Source organism: Acanthochromis polyacanthus, chromosome 9 (genome assembly GCF_021347895.1).
Source record: "Acanthochromis polyacanthus isolate Apoly-LR-REF ecotype Palm Island chromosome 9, KAUST_Apoly_ChrSc, whole genome shotgun sequence".
NCBI classification, from domain to species: Eukaryota; Metazoa; Chordata; class Actinopteri; family Pomacentridae; genus Acanthochromis; species Acanthochromis polyacanthus.
The window spans coordinates 9735433-9755699 of NC_067121.1; the positions used below are offsets into that span (position 1 = coordinate 9735433).

General features: G+C 39.5%; 4 protein-coding genes across 6 annotated transcripts in view; 3 read left to right on the top strand and 1 right to left on the bottom strand.

Annotated features, from left to right (window-relative positions):
* LOC127535343 (tripartite motif-containing protein 16-like) overlaps positions 1 to 20267 on the top strand; it is a 599330-nt gene that overhangs the window by 232833 nt on the left and 346230 nt on the right. The gene's annotated exons all lie outside the window — the stretch shown is intronic.
* Positions 1 to 20267, top strand: part of LOC127535340 (tripartite motif-containing protein 16-like) — a 520629-nt gene that overhangs the window by 154144 nt on the left and 346218 nt on the right. The window lies entirely within an intron of this gene.
* LOC110966083 (contactin-associated protein-like 4) overlaps positions 1 to 20267 on the bottom strand; it is a 215945-nt gene that overhangs the window by 136408 nt on the left and 59270 nt on the right. The window contains exon 3 of the mRNA XM_051952984.1: positions 7849 to 8042. Coding sequence (XP_051808944.1) covers positions 7849 to 8042 — 194 coding nt within the window. The remainder of the gene's footprint in view (positions 1 to 7848; positions 8043 to 20267) is intronic.
* LOC127535337 (tripartite motif-containing protein 16-like) overlaps positions 1 to 20267 on the top strand; it is a 388516-nt gene that overhangs the window by 22166 nt on the left and 346083 nt on the right. The window lies entirely within an intron of this gene.

The following is a 20267-nucleotide window of genomic DNA, read 5'->3' on the forward strand; positions in this document are numbered from 1 at the left end:
ATTTTATTTATGTATTTTATTGTAGACACTATTCCTTGGCATCCACTAATTTCTATTTAATTACTAACCTCTCTGTAATTGTGTATATTTCACTAACCTTTGTTTATTGCACTCTGGCAAAAGAATTTCCTTTGGGATGAATAAAGGTGATCTTATCTTATCTTATCTTATCTTATCTTATCTTATTCACTTCAGATATAACCTGCAAAATCATTGCTTTTGGGATAAATTGTATTATTTTGTATCATACCATCTCATTTTACTAACCTTCTTTTTGCAGAAATGTTCATAAAAAACTGCAGACATCATTTTCCTCTGCAGAAATGTGTGTTCACTGCTACAATAAATGTATGTTCTTTGCAAACAGAGAGTGAGCAGAAATTTCGAGGGTCAAAGTTGCTAGCTTTGTTCACCCAACCAGCAACCCCGACCTCCTCCCGAATTCACCTTATTCAGCTCCGCCCATTTTCCAACGGGCGGGACTTCCTGTTTTGAGTAGCACTTGCGGTAACTCGATCATGCCGGTGTTTACAACTGAGAGAGTGATGTGGGAAGAAACGAAAACCTCTTTAAAAAACAGAAATGGATCAAGTCTGCCGCATCCGCGACTTATTACAGAGTGGGAGGATGACACGAAAAAGTGGCCACAAGTCATGTATGGCGATATTTTTAACTATTTCGTGTTATCTCTTGGCGTTGATCGCTCGGCTATGAGCAATTATAAGAGCACTGAAGCCTATCAATATTTGCACAGTGGTAAAGTCGGCGCTGTTTTGTTACATCAAGAACGGGAATATACGTTTCTTAAAGCTAATGTCAGTCCGAGTCAGGCTAGTACCTCCTCACACATGGTTGGTGTTGGTGACAGCTGATGGAGTGGTGGAGACCACGGGATGCTCCTGTATCGCTGGGTTGGGACGGTCCTGCAGTCACGCTGCTGCGATATTATGGAAGGTATGTTGATTTGAATAAAACTTTATTTGATTCATATATATATGATGTGGTTGTGCAAACGGAGGTTGTTATTGTCATTTCTGAAACAGCTCCTGCGGTTTATTGTGTTATTAGCCCTGTCACAAGCTAATGCTAATTCCCTGGAGCAACAAAAAACTGATTCTGACCAAACCGCAGTCATAACAACGTTTCAAAATGGCAGAGAGTATCTTTTTACCTCACTGATGGCATAGGTAGGTCTTTAGTGGAAACTGAACTTTGGTAGAATCGCTGTAGCTGCGCTGACAGTGACCGATGCAAGCTGTGTGTTTACATAGCCATGAGCTGGTCCGCAGCATTCAGATCTAACCTTTCCGTGCTCTAAACAATTCTGAGAGAGAGAAAGCTTCATCTTTCCCCAGTTGTTGTGGCACCCACGGACAGCACAATTGATGCCAAACATGTTAAAATCGCTGAAAAGAACAGTTAAAAGTAGCTACAGTAGCGAGAGGACTCGATGTTGTTGTAGTGCGAAGACGGTCAACCGGAAGTCGATCTCAAAAATGGCGCCGCCCTGCCTCGCTTCCTGAATAAGGTGAATAGACATGGCAGTTTTCAACAATGACAACGCAGATGTTTTTTTATTCCATGTTTTATTTTTTGTTTGCTAACCCTACTCTAATCACAGTAACAGGGTTGCTAATCCATGCTAATGCTAGCTTTTTCTCAGCAGTAGAAGCTAGCTATTTAGCTAGCTGTTACCGCTGACCAAGAGGACAAACTGACTGATGGAAAACAGTAAAGAAAAAAGTAAAAATAATTTGTCTTATCCAGATAATATGCGGTAGCGTATCATGTGATTCACTGTTTTCTTCATCTACCAGCTATAAAGGTTATGCTAACAGGGTTGTTGTGGGATACACGTTCCATGCATAATAATTATTATTTTGAATATTACATTGATTAAAAAAATGTTCCTACTAGAGACAATGAAAAAATAACACCAAGGAAAAGAGATTTAAATTTAATTTTAACTGTTTTATCTGAGATTCAGTTTGGTCATCAGGGAGGTGGAACAGGAGAAAAGAAGCATTTTAGGGGGAATTCCAGACTTAACCAATTAAGAGTAGTTTCTCTGTATGCAGTTGAGTTCTAAATGTAAAAAGTTGAGCGTATCAACAAGCAAGACAAGACGTGTGGACATACAATGAAGAGTATCAATAGTGAGACGAAAGACACGGATAAACACTAAAGAAAGCAAATAAGAAAAAAGAAAGACAAATTAGGCCATAGAGTAAGTCTGAAAAACAGGGTAAAGCAAAAAAGAGCAGGACTCCTTTCCTCATCTTCAGCCCTCCAGGCGAGAGACAACAGATAAGAAGGAGACAATAAAGGAAAGATGGATTGCAGTATTTCCAAGCAGCCACAGGCTTCTGAGGGAAGAGAGGGAAACAAAGAAGAAGACGTCCTCAGAGAGAAAGAGGAAAACAGCATATTTCCTCCGATGGTCTTGAGCCCACTGTGTTGAGGCCGATCCAGCAGCTCTGCCATCAACTTCCTCCTCTGAGAGACTCTCTGAACCCGGATCAGGAAGATCAGGAACACTTTGAGATGTGACTGGGACTGTGCAGAGATTAAGTAGAGCGTCAGATCAACATGCTTTTAAGTTGTGAAGAGATGTTCTCAGCTGAGGCTGACAAATCCTGTTGGAAGGTAATTTCCCTTTTCATCACGCGAGACTAGAAGCCGTCGACGGTAATGACAAGAGATCAGTTTCCTGAATAAATATGCTGTTTCCTTTATTTTAAACTAGTGGTGGGACGTGATTAAAAAAAACTGAATGAATTAGAGGCTTTAGTTTAGTTTTTCAATTCAAATACATTTTGGTTGATGACTGAATCGATGAACAGACATATGTGTGAACTTAAACAATAAAAATGTTTGTTTCATTTATATTTAGCGGCATTTTTCATCTGTCTACTATATTCATAGATTACTGCAAACTCAAAGTCCAATTATAGTAATTATATTCAACATTTAAAGACTTTTTATAAACTCAAGCACCTTCAATGTCTTGAAAAGTGTTCTATTGTGGGATGGCTACACTGTTTGCCAAGATTGCCGTAGCTAACGTTAGCTCTGGTGCTAACATCAACATGTTTTACATTGAGATGGAATCGCCGGCTTGAAGTGCTGGAGTGTGTGCATCAGTGTTACTGGTGTGCCAGAAATGAGGGAACTGAGAAAGGTGAGATTAAATGTGCTGTTTTTTTAAAAGTCCCAGCACTACTTTAAACCTAATTTTTTTCAATCTCTCCTTTCTGTTCTGGGCCTGGTTTCCTCGCAGGCTGGAAGACAAAGCTAATGGATGGATGGATGCATTCTCTGGCGTCTGGTTGCTAGTTGGTTGCAGCCACCTGACCGGTATATGACGTAGCAACAAAAATTCAAATGCCAACAACCAATTCAGAAAGACAGCGTTGCAACACTGAATTGTTAGAGTTTTATACCGACAGAGCCAAATTCATCCATAAAGCTGAACGAACAACTCAAACAGCAAACCATGAAGACAAATCCAAATAAAAAGATGATAAATTCTTTTTTTTCTTTTTTTTTTTTTTTTAAATCAAAGACACAACTAGTTTCCCTTAACCTTGAAGTCAAAGTGTCATGCTCAACTTGAATCAATTGCCAAAGAAGCCAGTCTTGAGCAGCAGCTTTAAAGTTTCTAAAGTCGGAGCAATTCTCAGAGTTTCGGCGATGTCTGAAGTTTTAAACAAGTTCCTAAGAGTCAACAGTGACTAACAACCCCCTGCTGGATAGGACTTTAGTCATTCTTCTGGGACTGGGATGGGACAGGAGTATCTCTGTGGGAGTGGGACGGCACAGGAGAGAAAATCCATTCCCGTGTCACCCTGTCCTTCTCTGCTCTCTCAGAAAAGACCTTCAGTGCCGAGATTAGCCGGATTCCCTCCACATGAGGAAATTGCCTGAGCTGAACCTCTAATCAAAAGCTCCTCTCGGCAGCACTGTAGCAACCCCGGATAAATGTCTACACTGGAAAAGGAAAAATTTCCAAGTTTGTCGACTGCTTGATCCGGCGTTGGAGCCATTGTGGGAGAACGCAGGTAGAAGTCAACATATTCTTAACCGGCTCACTGTGCTGACAGGATTAATCACTGCTCTCTGCATCAAAAAAGACTTAGTATTCCTGAGCCCGTATGCTGAAGCATGTACCGCCACTACAGAGGGACAAATACAAGCACAGAATGACACTTGTGGAATGAGAAAATGCTGAGGGGAAGTGCCGTGTTTACGAGGAGGTGGGAGGTGACGCCTCACCGCCTCGGCTGTCCATCTGACCGATTTCTTCATTAATCAGCCCGACAGAGCAGCTGAGCCTTTTCACTTCACGGTGTATGTCGTTGCCATGTTTCTGCCTCTTGTTGCTTGAAATCAGTGATAGAAAAGATCCAAAACGATCCACAAATAGAGCACCATTGGTGAATATTACACTCCAGTACACAGCAAAAAAAAAGAACATGTTTTTTAACTGTAATTTTTTGCTGTTATTTTACAGAGATTTGCTAAACTAATGATAATATCCAGTAAAATGACAGAAAACAAGCATTTTTTACATGTTAACCTAAAAGAAGTGTGAATAATGAAATCACATAAAAAATCTGTATTTTTTACAAATGATTCTTTCTTTTACAGCATTTAACTCCAAAATTACCCTGTTTTTTAAATTTTATTTAGATCAGCAAAAATGCCGTTATTTTACAATTAATATTTGTTTTTTGTTTTTGTTTTTTCAGTGTGCAATGACATTGATTTTTACAGGAATTAAATCTGGAAAAAATATTGCTATTTTACAGATATTGCAGTTATTTGAAAGAAAAAATATCTATATTAAGGATTGAAAAATAGCAAATAATTATTTAAACTGTTATTTTAGAGTTTTCCCTGTTTTGTCAAATTACAATGTCTGTTAAAATCGCAGAAAAAAATGGTAATTTACATGTTGACAGAAATGAAACACAATGTTCACAGTGAAAAGCTACATTTTTGCATTTGTTCTTCTACAGTGTGTAACAATAGAATTACACAGTTGATTTTTGCTGTATTTAAATGTGAAAAAACATTGTTATTTTACACATATTTGCAGTTGTTTGAAAGAAAAATTATGCATATGAGGGGATGAAAATAATTACTCCCCTGTTTTGTTAAATTACAAAACATATCTTTATTAATCACAGAAGAAATGTGGTAATTTACATGTTGACAGAAATAAAAGAAGCCAAAACTGTAAAGAATGTTCACAGTAAAAGCTACATCTTTGTAAATAGTAATATGTTTATTTCAGCGATGTGTAACAACACAATTACACAGTTTTATTGTATTTAAAGCACTTAAACATACCATTATTTCACTGTTTTTTGCTGTGAATTTGATCGTTTCAATTTCAACAGTATTCGAACAAGTTGTTTCTGGCATCTTTTTTGTCACATTTTCACAGTTTTATTTACAGTGTAGAAGCACATTGAGAAGACCAGTGGAGCAATACCGTAACTATTGGATTGTCACAGTGCAACTCAGTGAGTAAACGGTTAATAGTTTAATCTATGCTGAGCAGCAAAGTGAGGATGAGATAAAAAAAAGAATGTGAGTAAAATAAGTTACATGTTATTTTCATTCTTTCATGTGGAATTCTGTAAAGTATTCAGATTTAAATCAACAGGTGAATAAATTCAAGAGCTTTCATGAGTTTTATACCAAGTTTGAGGCTACAGAGCTTTTTTTTTTTCCTTTTCTGCTTCTGCATAAGAATGTGATCCACAAATACACCTGAGCTGGCAAACATTTGTTCATTCAAGCAGTCAGGAGATGTAAAAATGGAAATTTAGATCTGAAATTAAGGTTGTTGTAATGTTTATCAGCATTTTAATTGGGGGTCGACCCATTTTCAGCACTTTTGTTGGTTGTCTGTATTGTTGTTGGATTTTATTAAAACTGATTTCAGGTAAAACAAATTCAAAACTATACTGCTTCGACTCTGATGCCATTTGTTTCTATCTGTATAGTTACCAAACAATATCCTGTCTGAATTCTGTCTTCTGACATCAGGATTTTCAGTCTTACAGTAAATATATATGGGCTCCAAATATCAGTTATTACTTGACTTGATTCAAATTGACTTTGGCTGCAAAAAAAAAAAAAAAAAACACATCTCAGCTAACCTCTAGTGTACAGTCTACAGTTCATTTTTATATTATTGTATATTTGAATAAAGTTCCTTGTATAGTTTATATGTCATATATTATATTAGGTAAGAAGATCTGAGCTCTGACTCTTTGCATCGATTTCTTATATTTCTTCCTGTTTCTGTTTAGCCCCTCTTTAAAAAGTTAAAAAAAAAAAAAGCAAGAAAGACACAAAGGTGACAGACGTAACATGAACTAATCGCTGCACTTGACAGCTTCACTGTTCGTGACCTGCAGCTAAATGTTTCGTCTGCCGAGTCAGCAGAGCTCCAACGTTCCTCATACATTATGAATTCCTGATGACTGAGTTTATCTGTGCAGGATGGATGGAGCCACACAGCACTGCACGACACTGCAGATGAATCAAACACAGCAAAGCATGTTGATTGATCCGTCAGGGGGAAATAGAGTCGATACGAGGTCGAAGAGCAAAACATGCGCATTGAGATGTCCTTAATCCCTCTGTTGTGATTGGAGCTCAAACGATTCCTCAAGTTATTTGAGCAATTTGATTACTAAATTACCTTGAGGCAAAATTCTCTGAATCGAGGCTTCGTGTAATCCAGTACATACCAGACCCCAGGTCACTAACTATTCTGGATCCAGACTTCATCCTATACGAACCTGGACCTATAATCAATAAATTATAAGGGGATTTTAAATTTGACAGGACGCTTCTATCTAGCGCAGCTTTTCCAGTATTTACGGCATTTAACAGGTCAGAGGGCTGAACTATGAAGACAGTTGAACATAGTCAGGCTTTGTTTGTGTGAGCCGCTTCGACAAAAACTGAAACCTCAGCCAGAGTTAACAGGTATGAAGGTGGTTTTCAACTTTCTTTGTGAACTCAGACTTTCTGATTCAAACTCGTCCACATGAACGGACGTTTAGTGCATCATTTGACTTGTTTTCTGCATAAAATGAACCGATCATGTTCAGCTGCTTCAGTCAGGAGGATGTTTTAATGGAGAACAACGAGGATTATAAAAATCCATGATGGTAAAAAGCTGCGACTGAAAATTACGTAAGACAGTAATGCTGGTAGAAAACTGTTAAATACGCGTTAATGTATTTATTTTACCCATCAATGCGGCTGATTATTAATAACAGACAGCTGCACAACAAAACTATCAAACTTCATATAATAAACATGATATTGTAGTGAAGTGCATGTAGGTCTGATATTGTCTCATAAGGAAAGAAATCACTTTAATTTGTGACCAAATCAAAGTGAAACTGAAGTTACTGATTGAATATTCTCTGTACTAAATACTAATACACTGATCAGTTTTCTTATTTGTGTTATCAGCTGCGCGACCAGCATATGGACCAAACATAGAAATATATTTAGGTGTGATATCTGCATCATCTAAATACATGTAGGGTTCCCATGGCTTTAGCTTTAGTTACGTAAATACACCTGTACTATACTATATATGTAGAATTCACCACAGATGTCCACCCGTGTTCCACCAGGACAGTTATTTCTGTTGCACAGCGCACCCACTTCCACTTTTGATGCTGTAACACACGTGCCAGGCGTGAAATCTGATGCCAGAATAATCAACAGAATACTCGATTTCCAAAGTAATCGACAGCTGCAGCCTTAGTTGTGATAGTTGTGTTATTATTTACTACAGTGTGGACTCACCCCGATGCTGTCCTCCTGTCTGTACTGCTTCCAGTTGTGTCCAGTGTCGCTGAACATCAGCAGGTAGGACGTCAGCCAATCAGAGCTGCCGTAGCGACCCTGCGTGGCGACGGCGGTGATCTTGGTCCGCTCACCCAAGTCGACCTCCAACCACTGATATCTGTCTGAGACGAGAGGAGACCAACCTCCGGCTCCTCCAGAGAGAGAGGGGGAACAAAAACAGCATACAGAAATGATTTATTAGATTTCCATCTAGGTGGGATGAGAGGAAATAAGTTCTGTTGGGAACTAAAAAATGAATTGCATTGGCTTGACCTTTCATTCTGAACTGAAATCCCACTTTTCTGTTATGAAACCAGAAAGATGGAAATTGATCGAACCACTGCAAACATCTTTAAGTCCAATCTGAAGCTGTAATGAGATATAAATCACACTTCGGGAACTTTTCTGAGGAATTAAAAAAATAAATAAATTTGCTGTGACCCTCAGTGCCATCAAGAATGTGTTCCTTTTGGCATTTCCATAAGAAACAGAAACATATTTACAGCTCACTTTGAAGGTGAAGTCAGTATCTCATATTCTAAAGCAACATAAAACAGTCTCCAAAAACAGTAACCGGAAAATTACCCTGAGATTGAAACATCAATACAGTTTATAGGTGAGCATATTTAACTAAATCTAACAGAGTTGTTGTTTTAGTTAATATATTACATATATGTGAAATTGTTTCATAAAAATATGGCCACAAACAAACACAACAGAAAAGTAAACAATACTGGAAGGTTCTTTGTGCAAAGGAGTAGTTGTGACTGTTTCCTAAAATCCATACAGGCCACAACCGGCTGATATCATTTCCCATACGGATCAATGAGACGACATGGTGCCAGGTACTGATTACTTTTACAGTTCCCCTCAAGATTTCTATCCTTTCCCATATTAAATATCATAAATAAAGGAGCTGTGGAGCAATGTATCGATCTGTGCTCTGGGTCACTGGGTCGGGATGTTTTCCCACAGAAAATAACAGAAGGGATCTACGAGTGCGAGCTGAATTATTGATCACCTGGAAAAAGTGAGCTTTATCAGAAGGTTTGCAGCCACTGTCACTCAAATTATTGTCAACAAGAGGCTCGGATGAATTAAGGAGTACAAAGTAAGAGGCACATAGCTAGTCGGCATAATTAGCTATATTTCACTTGTCTGAGATAGAACTTTTAATTTGTTCGTCTGGCAAACAGGAGGCAGAATGAAGGCCCATACTGGCTCACTACACAAGTCATGTATAACCTCACATTTTTTGTGGCTACTGGTGGATGTGCCTTTGTGATTTCTCCAAACTGAAGGACATCAAATTGTGTGTCGGTCAGCAGCTGAATGATTCAACCTTTATGTGGAGGATCATTAGCAGTGATGAAAGGTGGGTCTGCCGCGGCCACCATCAAGAGAAGAAACAGAAGTTTTGAATCTATAGTTTTCTAAAAGCAGACAAAAGTGTATCGTCTCAGGATGATGCTCGTTGTTTTCTTTTCTATTCCTGTGGTTGTGCACCATGAACAGTTTCCCATGGTTGGATGGTAAAGAAAGAGTTCTACTGTAACTTTCTAAGGTGTCAGTGGAGAGTATGAGGTGCAAATGAAGGGTTTGTAAGCAGAGTGGTCTCACCCAATCGAACCCACAAAACATCCAAAGTAAGTTTTATATAATTTCTGTAATATTTTATTGTCTAGATTTTAGTGGCAAAGTGGTCTAACCCACAACCCAAATATAGTGTCACAGTGGAATTTTAGATCATTCTTCAGAACACAAAACTTTGGACTCATTTTTCTCATAAGCTACATAAAGTGGGTCAGATCACTCTACTCCCAAATCCTTCAGTTGGTCCCTTAATTGACCACTGACTATAAGTGACACTGAATAAGTGACATCCAGCACCACAGGACACTTTCTCATGGTTGCACTTTACTAGCTAAACTCCCAAAATGCTCTCTGCTTGTCAACCAAGCACAACAGCTGATCTACAATAAATGTTTTCTGACATGCTTGTCCTTCGTCTTCTGCCTTATCAGTTAATACATTTTTAATCCGTTGAAGTATTATCTGCAATAGATTGTTGATTAATCATTAACATCCTAGAATTACATTATAGGTCCACTGATTCTTCGACTGGGCTCCCCAGTGGCTAGAAGATCCCCGGTTCACATCCCCACTTTCCTGGGATCTTTCTGTATGGAGTTTGCATGTTCTCCCTCCTGCTTCCTCCCACAGTCCAAAAACATGCTGAAGTGAATTGGTAACTCTAAATTGACCATCGGGGTGAATGTGAGTGTGATTGCTTGCCTGCATATATAGCCCTGTGAAAGGCTGGCGACCTGTCCAGGGTGTCCCAAGTCTCCACTCTAAGTCAGCTGGGATAGACTCCAGACTTCCTGCAACCCTAATTAGGATTAAGTGGTGTATAGATAATGGATGGATGGATGATTCGCTGACTGACAGATGGAGCTAACTGTATTGCAACATTAACAGTAGGAGCACTAACCTGATCCATGTTGGAGTGATATTTTAAAACCAGTGGGTTCCCTTTGGTGATTTTTAACATTCACTGTGTGCACCCTGGTCTAAGTATAAGGTGTACACAGACATAAAAGTCATTAAATTTTCAGTTGACGATGTGGAATAAGGTTAGGTTTAAGGTAAGGAAGTGAATTCAAGTCGATGTAATATCCTCTGAAACCACACACACTCCTCACACTGCAAACACAAGTGTGCGGCTTGTTGACAGAAGTCTGCCTGCACAGATAACGCTGCACAATAAACACACTTTAAAATGCAAGAAAGAGAGGCAATCTGGTGGAAAATGTTGTGTCAGGCCAAACCGACGACGCAGAGCTCAAACACCAGATGGACGGATTGTGAAGGAGGAGGCTGCTGACCGGAGTCCCACTGAGCTGCACAAACACACATACGCAGAAAGCTGTACAAAACACAAACACACTCGTTGCCATCTCTCTATTTTTTTCAGCAGATCGGAGCCAATATTCTGTCAACCTGCCGCTGTGCCGACGAGCTGAAACGCCTGAACGCAACGGCTTTTAAAAGAATTTATTCACCACCTTTGAAATCTGAATTTGCAGCCTACTTCACAGCGCTGTGACAAAATCCAAACCAGCACGTTCTGTCTTTCCAGATGGTGTCCATGTCAGATTTGGTGCTCACGTTTCCTTAAATACTTGCTGTCAGACGACACGCTGAATTCAAGCCAAACACAGCTTGCAATGACCTGCATCATGTACGAAGGCATTCAGAGAGGAAGAAGACTGCCAGCAACCTTTACATCACAGAGGACATCATAGGCAATCTTGTATGCCAATTCACAAATCCTCACTTTTGTGTTGAACTGATGTTATTATATGGTTACAAGAAGCTTTATATTCTCCACTGTGCTGGAACTTTTACTTTTTAACCGGTCAAAAAAGACAGAGGAGGGAAAGTCAGTAGTGAAAATGCATCAGTGCTGCTCTGATGGTGGGTCAAGGCTGATCTTTAAAGAGCTAAAGGCCAAAGCTAATAAGCTCTTGACTAACAGACGTGTCCAGTGGCAGCAGAACAGGGAAGTGGAGATGCTCTGACCTTTACTGGTAAAGATTAGACTGTGGAGAACAAGATAAGAGGAAAGCAACTGGTGTTGCAAAGATTTACTGTGCCAGTAAAACTGCAGCTAAAATAACAGAGGTGAGCTGATGGTGATTGTTGGTTTAAATCCAATAGATTGTTCTGGTTTTGTTCTCATTCAGTATCTGTCAAAGTACCAGACTTAGCCTTCCACAGTAGGATGTAAAGGTTATCGAAGGTTGGCAGTGTGACGAATCACGTGTGTGTAAATAGATCGTTTTGCCGATAAATCTTGAATCCTGGAATTTATGCGGATGTGAGTTTTGAGAGATTTATACTGTATTTTTTTTTGAATAATTAACTGTTATTTTGCAGATTTCCCAGTTTTGTTAAGTTACAGATTACAAATTAAAGATTTTTTTTTTTTACAGATACACTACCAGTCAAAAGTTTGGGCACTCCTTCTCATTCAATGGTTTTTATTTAATTGTTTAATGCTCTGTAGATAAATACTGAAGACATCAAAACTATTAAAAGAACACATATGGGATTATGTTATAAATAAAAAGTGTTAATCTTCGGTATTAATCTACAATGTAGAAAATAATACAAATAAATTAAAAAGCATTGAATGAGAAGATGTGTCCAAACTTTTGAGGACTGAGGAATTTTGCGGAATGAGGATTGAAAGAAGATAAATAACTTATTCAGCTGTTATTTTACAGATTTTCCTTGTTTTGTTGAATTACAGAACATGCTAGTGAAATGACAGGTGAGAAAAGTGTTAAATCACATTTCAATCTTAAAAAAATGGTCAAAAAAACCCACATTTAAACATAAAATTATACTGTTTATACTGTATTTAAATTTACAAAAAATTATGACAGAAATGGGATTCTTTTTTGTTATTTTACAGATTTTCATTTTTTCAGTAAATTACAGGAAACATCTAGTAAAATCACAGGAAAAAAGCAATAATTTACACGTTGACTGTAAAATGACAACACAAACAACAGTAACAACAGCAAGGGTAAAATTACACATAATGTCCACATACTTAACCTGTATTTTATTTTATTTTTTACATATATATTTTTGTCACCCTTGCCACCAGATTTCAACAGTTTTTATTTCACATATAAATTTTTTTTACATTATATTTCAACAAATCTGCAGGCTGACTACATTTGTGACCAACAATGTGCCACAACAACTGCTCAGGAACAGTTAACAAAAAAACAGAGCCCAGAGCATCGATCTGGCATTCACTTCACTAGATCCCAATTCAGCTGATAAAATACGACAGAACAAGTCAGATCAACAGAGAACCCAAAGGATCCACTGCCAGACACCACAGGACACCCTCAGAGGTCTGGTGTCGATGCCCCAGTGGATCACTGCTGTTTTGGCAACACAAGAAGGACTTACACCACAATAAACAGATGATTTTAACCTTTTTTCTGCCTTATTGTTTGTCATTTCTTCAGACAAGTCGAACAATCAGTGGTTGAAGCTGCTCATTTTTCCTTTTGCTTCTTTCATGGAAGTTTCACTGACTGCCAAACTCCCTTTTGCAGACCACACTGACAGTTTCATACATCCACCTCTGGGAGTTTCAGTCCGACCTCTTGAGCCACTGAGCGGCTCCAGTGGAGCAGCTCGAGGGCCCTTCAGTGGTGGGAATGAGGTGGAATCAAATCAAATCAAATCAACTTTATTTATATGGCACTTTTCATACAATAGAGTAACACAAAGTGCCTCACAGAGGATAAAAACAAAAACAACACAATACAAAACACTGTGAAAAACCCGAAACCTTCCACCCCCCAACAAATATACACACAGATACACAATCACATATACATTCACACACATACGTAGACATACGAACAGATATACAGACCCACACACACAAACATACTGACATACACACACCCACATACACCATCTGTCAGTAAGGAGATATAGAGGAGACGTGGCTGGGCACCGAAATCCAAAGTGAGGAAGAAGCTACCTTTGGGGGCCACACGCACCGAGTGGAGTCATGGACCATGACTGCAGGGGCGCCGACACAAGGACCACCCCAGCCCAGGCAGACAAGAGGCTCCACACGAAGGTGTAAAACTCTCCAGCCACCTGGGCCAGGGCCATCCACGGGCCAGCACCCCCATCAGTGGACCAGAATCAACTCCAGGTGTGGTAGGCCCCCAGGAGGAAACACTGGAGAAACGAGGGACTAAAATAGTAAAACAAATAAATAAATAAAAATAAAAAATAGTAAAAAATAAATACATCAATAAATAAATAAAAGATATGAAAGCTAAGACTGAGATAAGAGAAAAGAATGTATAAGTAAAAATGTATACATAAAATAATAATAAAAATTGTAAGAATAAAAGTCAGCTTAAGAAATTATAAAGAATTAAAATGAGTCAGTTAAAAGCCTGATTAAAAAGATGGGTCTTGAGCCTCTTTTTAAAAACATCAACATTCTCTGCGGCCCTGAGGTTCTCTGGGAGGGTGTTCCACAATCGGGGGCCATAATAACTGAATGCCGCCTCCCCGTGTGTTCTAGTTCTAACTTGTGGTATCGTTAAAAAGCCAGCACCAGAGGACCTCAGGGGCCGCGAGGGTTGATAAAATAAAAGTAGTGTAGACAAATAAGAAGGCCCAAGACCGTTAAGACACTTATAAACTAATAAAATAACCTTAAAATCGATCCTGAAGCGCACGGGGAGCCAATGCAGCGATTTTAAAATAGGTGTAATATGCTCCCGCCCTCTGGTCCTCAACAGTACTCGTGCAGCTGAATTTTGCAATAATTGTAAGTTATGCATTCTCTTTTTAGGAAGACCAGAGAGCAGGGCATTACAGTAATCTAAACGACAGGAAATAAAAGCATGCATCAGCACCTCCGTACTGGCCTGAGAGAGGAACGGGCGGACTCTGGCTATGTTCTTGAGATGGTAAAAACCTATCTTTGTTATGTTTTTGATGTGTGGAATAAAAGTGAGCTCAGAGTCAAAAATCACGCCCAGATTTTTTACTGATTTTGAGGGTTTAAAATCCTGTAACTTTGGTAAAATTTTCTCTCTCTGGCCTTCAGGACCAATAACTAAAACCTCTGTTTTGTCCCGGTTGAGCTGCAGGAAGTTTGCTGCCATCCATGAGTTGATGTCTAAAATACAGTGAAAAAGGGCATCAATTGGCCCTGTGTCATCAGGAGACACGGCGATGTACAGTTGCGTATCATCAGCATAACTGTGGAAGCTGACACCATGCCTCCTGATGACGTCCCCAAGGGGCAGCATGTAAAGATTAAAAAGAGTTGGACCTAAAATTGACCCTTGGGGAACCCCACACTTTATCTTATGGGTTCCTGAGGAACATGTATCCATACTTACAAAGAAACTTCGGTCAGTGAGGTAGGACGTGAACCAGTTAAAAACAGTACCAGAGAGGCCGACCAGGTTCCTCAGTCTATTTAATAAAATGTGATGGTCTACTGTATCAAAGGCGGCGGTTAGATCTAGCAGAACCAAGACTGTGAGTTTATGGTTATCTAAATTACACCTGATGTCATTTAAAATCTTTAAAAGTGCTGTCTCTGTACTGTGGTTCCTCCTAAAGCCAGACTGATGAGTCTCTAAAATATGTTTCGAGTTTAAAAATTCATTCATTTGATTAAGAACAAGTTTTTCTAAAATTTTACTTAAAAATGGTAGGTTGGATACAGGCCGGTAGTTATTTAAAACATTGGGATCTAGATCACTCTTCTTCAGAAGGGGCTTCACCACCGCTGTTTTAAAGGAGGCGGGGAAGACACCCGTCTGAAGAGAGCAATTGACCAAATACAGCAGCTGTTCCTCAAAGGATCCATAGAGTGTTTTAAAAAACGGTGGGAATTGGGTCTAAAAGGCAGGTCGTGGGCTTTACCTGGGAGAAAACTCGACCAAGTGTCTTCGCATCAACCAGGGTAAAACTCTCCAGGGTTTCCTCAGGTACAAGCAATGATCCAGGTGTTAAAAGCTGTTGGGATAAAAGACTGGATCTTATGTCATTGATTTTTCTTCTGAAGTGGTCTGCAAAATCCTCACAAAGGGCGTTATCTGGTGTCTTGGAGGATCTTTTAAAGTTTTTGTTTATTAAAACATCAATAGTGGAGAATAAAACTTTAGGATTATTTTTATGGTCATGGATTAGGTTTTGAAAGTGGGAAATTCTTGCTTGTTTGACCGTGTTATTGTAAATTTTGAGGTGTTGACGTAGTATTTCATAGTGAACTGTCAACTTTGATTTCCTCCATCTCCTTTCAGCACTCCTGCATTCCCTTTTAAGTTTTTTTAATGTCCTCAGTTCTCCACGGAGGTATGGGTCTTGTTTTAATTGTTTTGATAAAAAGTGGAGCCACTGAGTCTAGTATTGACCTTATTTTATAGTTCAAATTTTCGGTGAAAGAATCGCAGGGTGCTGGTAAAATTTCGGCAGGAGTGCTCTGTAAGATCTCAATAAAATTTTCAGCCACTTCAGAAGTTAGGTAGCGCTTCCTCACTGTTCTCACAGAGGCCTCCCGCTGTTTAAAACTGGTGATTGTAAAAAACACACAGAAGTGGTCAGACACAGCCAGGTCCACAACAGAGGGCGCACCAACGGACAGACCATAAGATATAACGAGGTCCAAGGTGCGCCCCCTGCTGTGGGTCGGCTGCATGACATGTTGCTTAAAATCAAGACAGTGTAAAAGATTTAAAAAGTCTCTAGACATTATGTCTGAGGAAATGTCGACGTGTAGATTAAAATCACCAGTTATTAAAATTCTGTTAAAAGAGCTATGAATAATTGATAAAAGCTCAGAAAATTCACTAATAAAAGAAGTAGAATACTGGGGTGGTCGGTAGACAGTTATACAGAGGATTGGTGGGCTGCTAAAAACGAAGGCATGGTATTCAAATGATGAGTAGCTGTTAAAATTGACTTCGTTCATTTGCATGTTGTTTTTTGTAATTGAAGCAGTACCGCCCCCTCTTTTGCACCCCCTAGTTGAAAATAAAAAGTTAAAATTGGGTGGAGAAGCCTCGGTGAGAACGACAGGTGCATCAGTGCCAAGCCATGTCTCCGTAAGGAGAATGCTGTCCAGGTTATTATCTAAAATTATGTCATTTATAATAAATGATTTGTTTAAAAGAGAGCGCACGTTCAGCACAGCCATTTTAACATCTGTGCTGAACGTGCGTTCATCATATTTATCCAATGGAATGTTAAAAACACAGTTTGATCTAAAAGTAGTCCGAGGTCTCGTTTGTCTGAGCGAAATTATGGTTTCGATTGTGTGATTATTGTCCTGTGCCACTGGGGTCACTGAAGGAGGGGCCTGTATGATGTAGGAGGGGGTAGGCGAAGGTGAGTGTGGGTGAGGTGCAGAGGACGCGTGTATGGGTGTAGTGAGTCAGGAGGTGATTGTGGTGCAAGACCGGACTGTCATGTCAGTGTTTACTGATAAAAGCCGTGACCCCTCCTGGTTTGGGTGAAGGCCGTCCGGTTTAAAAAGCTGGGGTCTGTTTAAAAAGGCGATAAAATTATCTACATATGGAATACTTTTTCCAAGGCAGTATCCCTTCAGCCATAGGTGCAGCTGGCGGAGGCGACTGGTGATGACGTCACCATAGCGCGGTGGGGGAAGCGGGCCGGAAATAACCAGTCGCTTCCCCGTGTCCAGCATGCGATCCAACATGGACCTGAAATCCCTCTTAAGGACCTCAGATTGCTGGTCTCTGAGATCGTTGATGCCGGCCTCCAGGACCAGCGTGGAGGCTGAGCTGTGCTGAGCACATAGCTGGAGAGCGGAGGACTCGACCTCCTTGACGCGGGCTCCGGGGCGGCAGAAGGTCAGGCCACCAGGAAGCAGGTTCTGCTTTTACATCGTCTCCACCTGGATTATCCTGCCAGTCTGGGGATCAAAATTTGGAGTGTTTCTCTCACAAAGTACCTTTCAATATTGAGTCTATCATCCAAAATGAGTGTGTAAATGTATTAGGCAAGTAAGAATCTCTAAATTTGTACACAATACGCATAATTCCTATATAGGCAGGTGACAAATTAAAGGAAAAACCAACAAAAAGTGACTTTGTGTGGTCTTGAGCCACTACATGCTGTCAGAAGAACTTCAAGCATCTTGCCATTGATTCTTCAAGTTTTTGGAACTCCACTGGAGGGATGGAACACCATTTTTACAAAAGACAGTCCCTCATTTGGGTTTTGGATCATGGTTTTCAGTTTAAAATCTACCATAGTTGATGATTTTGGGTGAGATGCAAAGGCCATAAAACACAATTTGCATCAATTTCATATTCATTGAACCATCCAGTGACCTCTTTTGCCTTATGGATGGGGGTTGGCATTTTGGAAGAGACCACTTTCATCCAAATTGATATATTTCATCGTAGGATAAAGTTGATTACTCGAAACAGCTCCTGTATTGATTGGCAGTGACAGTTTCCTCTACGGGACCAAGTGGACCCAAACCCTGCCAACAAAACGTCACTGGATCTCCTCAAAGTAGAGGTCAAGTGTTCAACTTCTTCCTTTAATTTTTCACCCATCTGTGTGTCTCTGAAGTTGCAAACTGTCAAAAAAGTTATGAGCAAAATCTGAAACTGCTTGCATAACAGTAATGGATAGAAGCTTACAGCTTTTGTAGATTTTCTCAAGTAAATTTTGTGCTACATTAGGACTGATTCTGCATGTGGGGGCTTTCATGCTAGATCTTTCAGGTCATATAACCATCCACACTGAAACTACAAGAAAACAGCTGGATTTCCTCCTCTTCTCACTGTTTCTGTTGGAATTCAACAAACCTCTGCATCCCACTCATCTGGTAAACTGTGACAGTTGCAAACTAGTTACTTTCAGCTCATTAAAATGAAACAAAAGCTGACTTTTTAACTTTACCACCGCGAGCACAGTGTCACTGTGATGGATATTGAGGCTCGGTGTGAATGGAGGGACAAACACAGAGGAAAAAAGATGTGCTTTTTAGAATTAGCTGGCCGAGAGTGAATGTAGTCTTTGTCTGAGGTTAATTGTGAAATAACATGGGGTGCAGCCAAGTACAACATCAGCCAGTGAATGGATGGATGGATAGCTAAACAAACTGAAGAGAGAGAGAGAGAGAGAGAGAGAGAGAGAGACAGAGAGACGGGGTGAATAAAAGAGGGAGGGGGGGAAATAAAATTGAGAGACAATTAGGAAGGTAGATGGGGAGAAGGGCAGAGAGACGGGCAGCTAAAAGGGAGAGAAAGGCAGCTGGAAAGACATGTAACAGACAGACTGATACAAGTGCCAGGCCCAGAATGAGCAGTGGTCATTTGCATGAGAATACAAAGTCTGGAGGGTAATTTCAGCAGGCTGATAACATGTCAGCCGGACAGAGGGTCCAACAGGACGTTAATGGGCTCAATGCAGCACTGACAGCAGCAGCAGCAGGCTGGAGAATACTGCAGGTTTTCTGCAGGAGGAGTAGAAAAAAAGACTTTTCCAAATGAGACGCTGCAAAAAGGGCACCTCGAGAAAGTGAAAATATCTGATTTTAAGATGATTAAATCTTCAAAACAAGCTGTAAACCTAACACTGACACATGAGCTCCTTTCTAAAGCTGATAAGAGAAGTTGGGCGCACACTGTTGTTTATTTACACATCAGGCAGAAATAGAGCAACATTAGCATTCATTTGGAGTCATCCGGTGTGAGTCGAACATTCACTCTCTATTCATGTTTGCTTTTGGTCTCCAATACAGATTTTAGCTGCCTGTTGAGTCTAAACAGATAAGATAAACTATATTGATCCCTCGGTGGTTAAATTCACAAAAACAAGGTTGATAAAAGCAGCGTTTTACAGTTCTTCAATTTTCACCGTTACAACTAATTAAATGAAAAATGAATTTTAAACTTTTAATCATTCATCTTTTTGAATTACTCGTGAACAGAAAATCACCTCTAAATCAAAATTTTTATTGTTCATGTTTGGGTTGTTGCTTTAGAATTTGATTTTTTGAATGAAATTATAACAACTCAATATAAATTTCCATTTGTAATTTCTATTTGTGGTTGGACTGAACCTAATGTGAAAATAAACTAAGCTCTCAGGTGAACATTTATTTATATGGTAATGAGTCATCTGTTCATAATCAGTTACTTATATTTTTATTCCTTTTTAGAGAAACTGAACACTTTGTGAAGAATGAAGTTACAATCTGATATGGTCAAACTCATAGGTTACACTTGTCAAGCCATTTACACGTAGCCAAACACGTAAATGGAAAAGAGTTTTGTGTCATCCTATAAAGAAGTTGTCATTCTATTTTTTCAAAATACTGGACAGACTTTGCCTTTATTGTTTATCAAGCCATGGTAGGTATTGCATTTTAGCCTGCAGTCCAGAGTCTTGGCCAAGGATAGATTGCCACATAAAGGCTTGTGATTGACCAGCAAACTTTGCATTTAGTGGATAATTCACTGTACCTGAACCATTCCCATTGATAGACACCTACTAGGCTAGGCTTTTGTTGCTCAGAATAAACAGAGAAATAACCTTCAAATACCTCTTTGAATATGTTGTATTCAACATTTTATTAATGCCAACACAGTGTGCCGACTCATTTTTGTATGGTCAGATGTGTTATGTAACAGACTACATAATGTGGTTGCCACAAAATGCAGAAGTTCAGATTCAGAGCTCTGTGTTTATACCTGTTGTCACACAAATGTGAAAAAAGTCACAAAACAGCCAACAGATGTTTCACTGGCCTGAGGTCA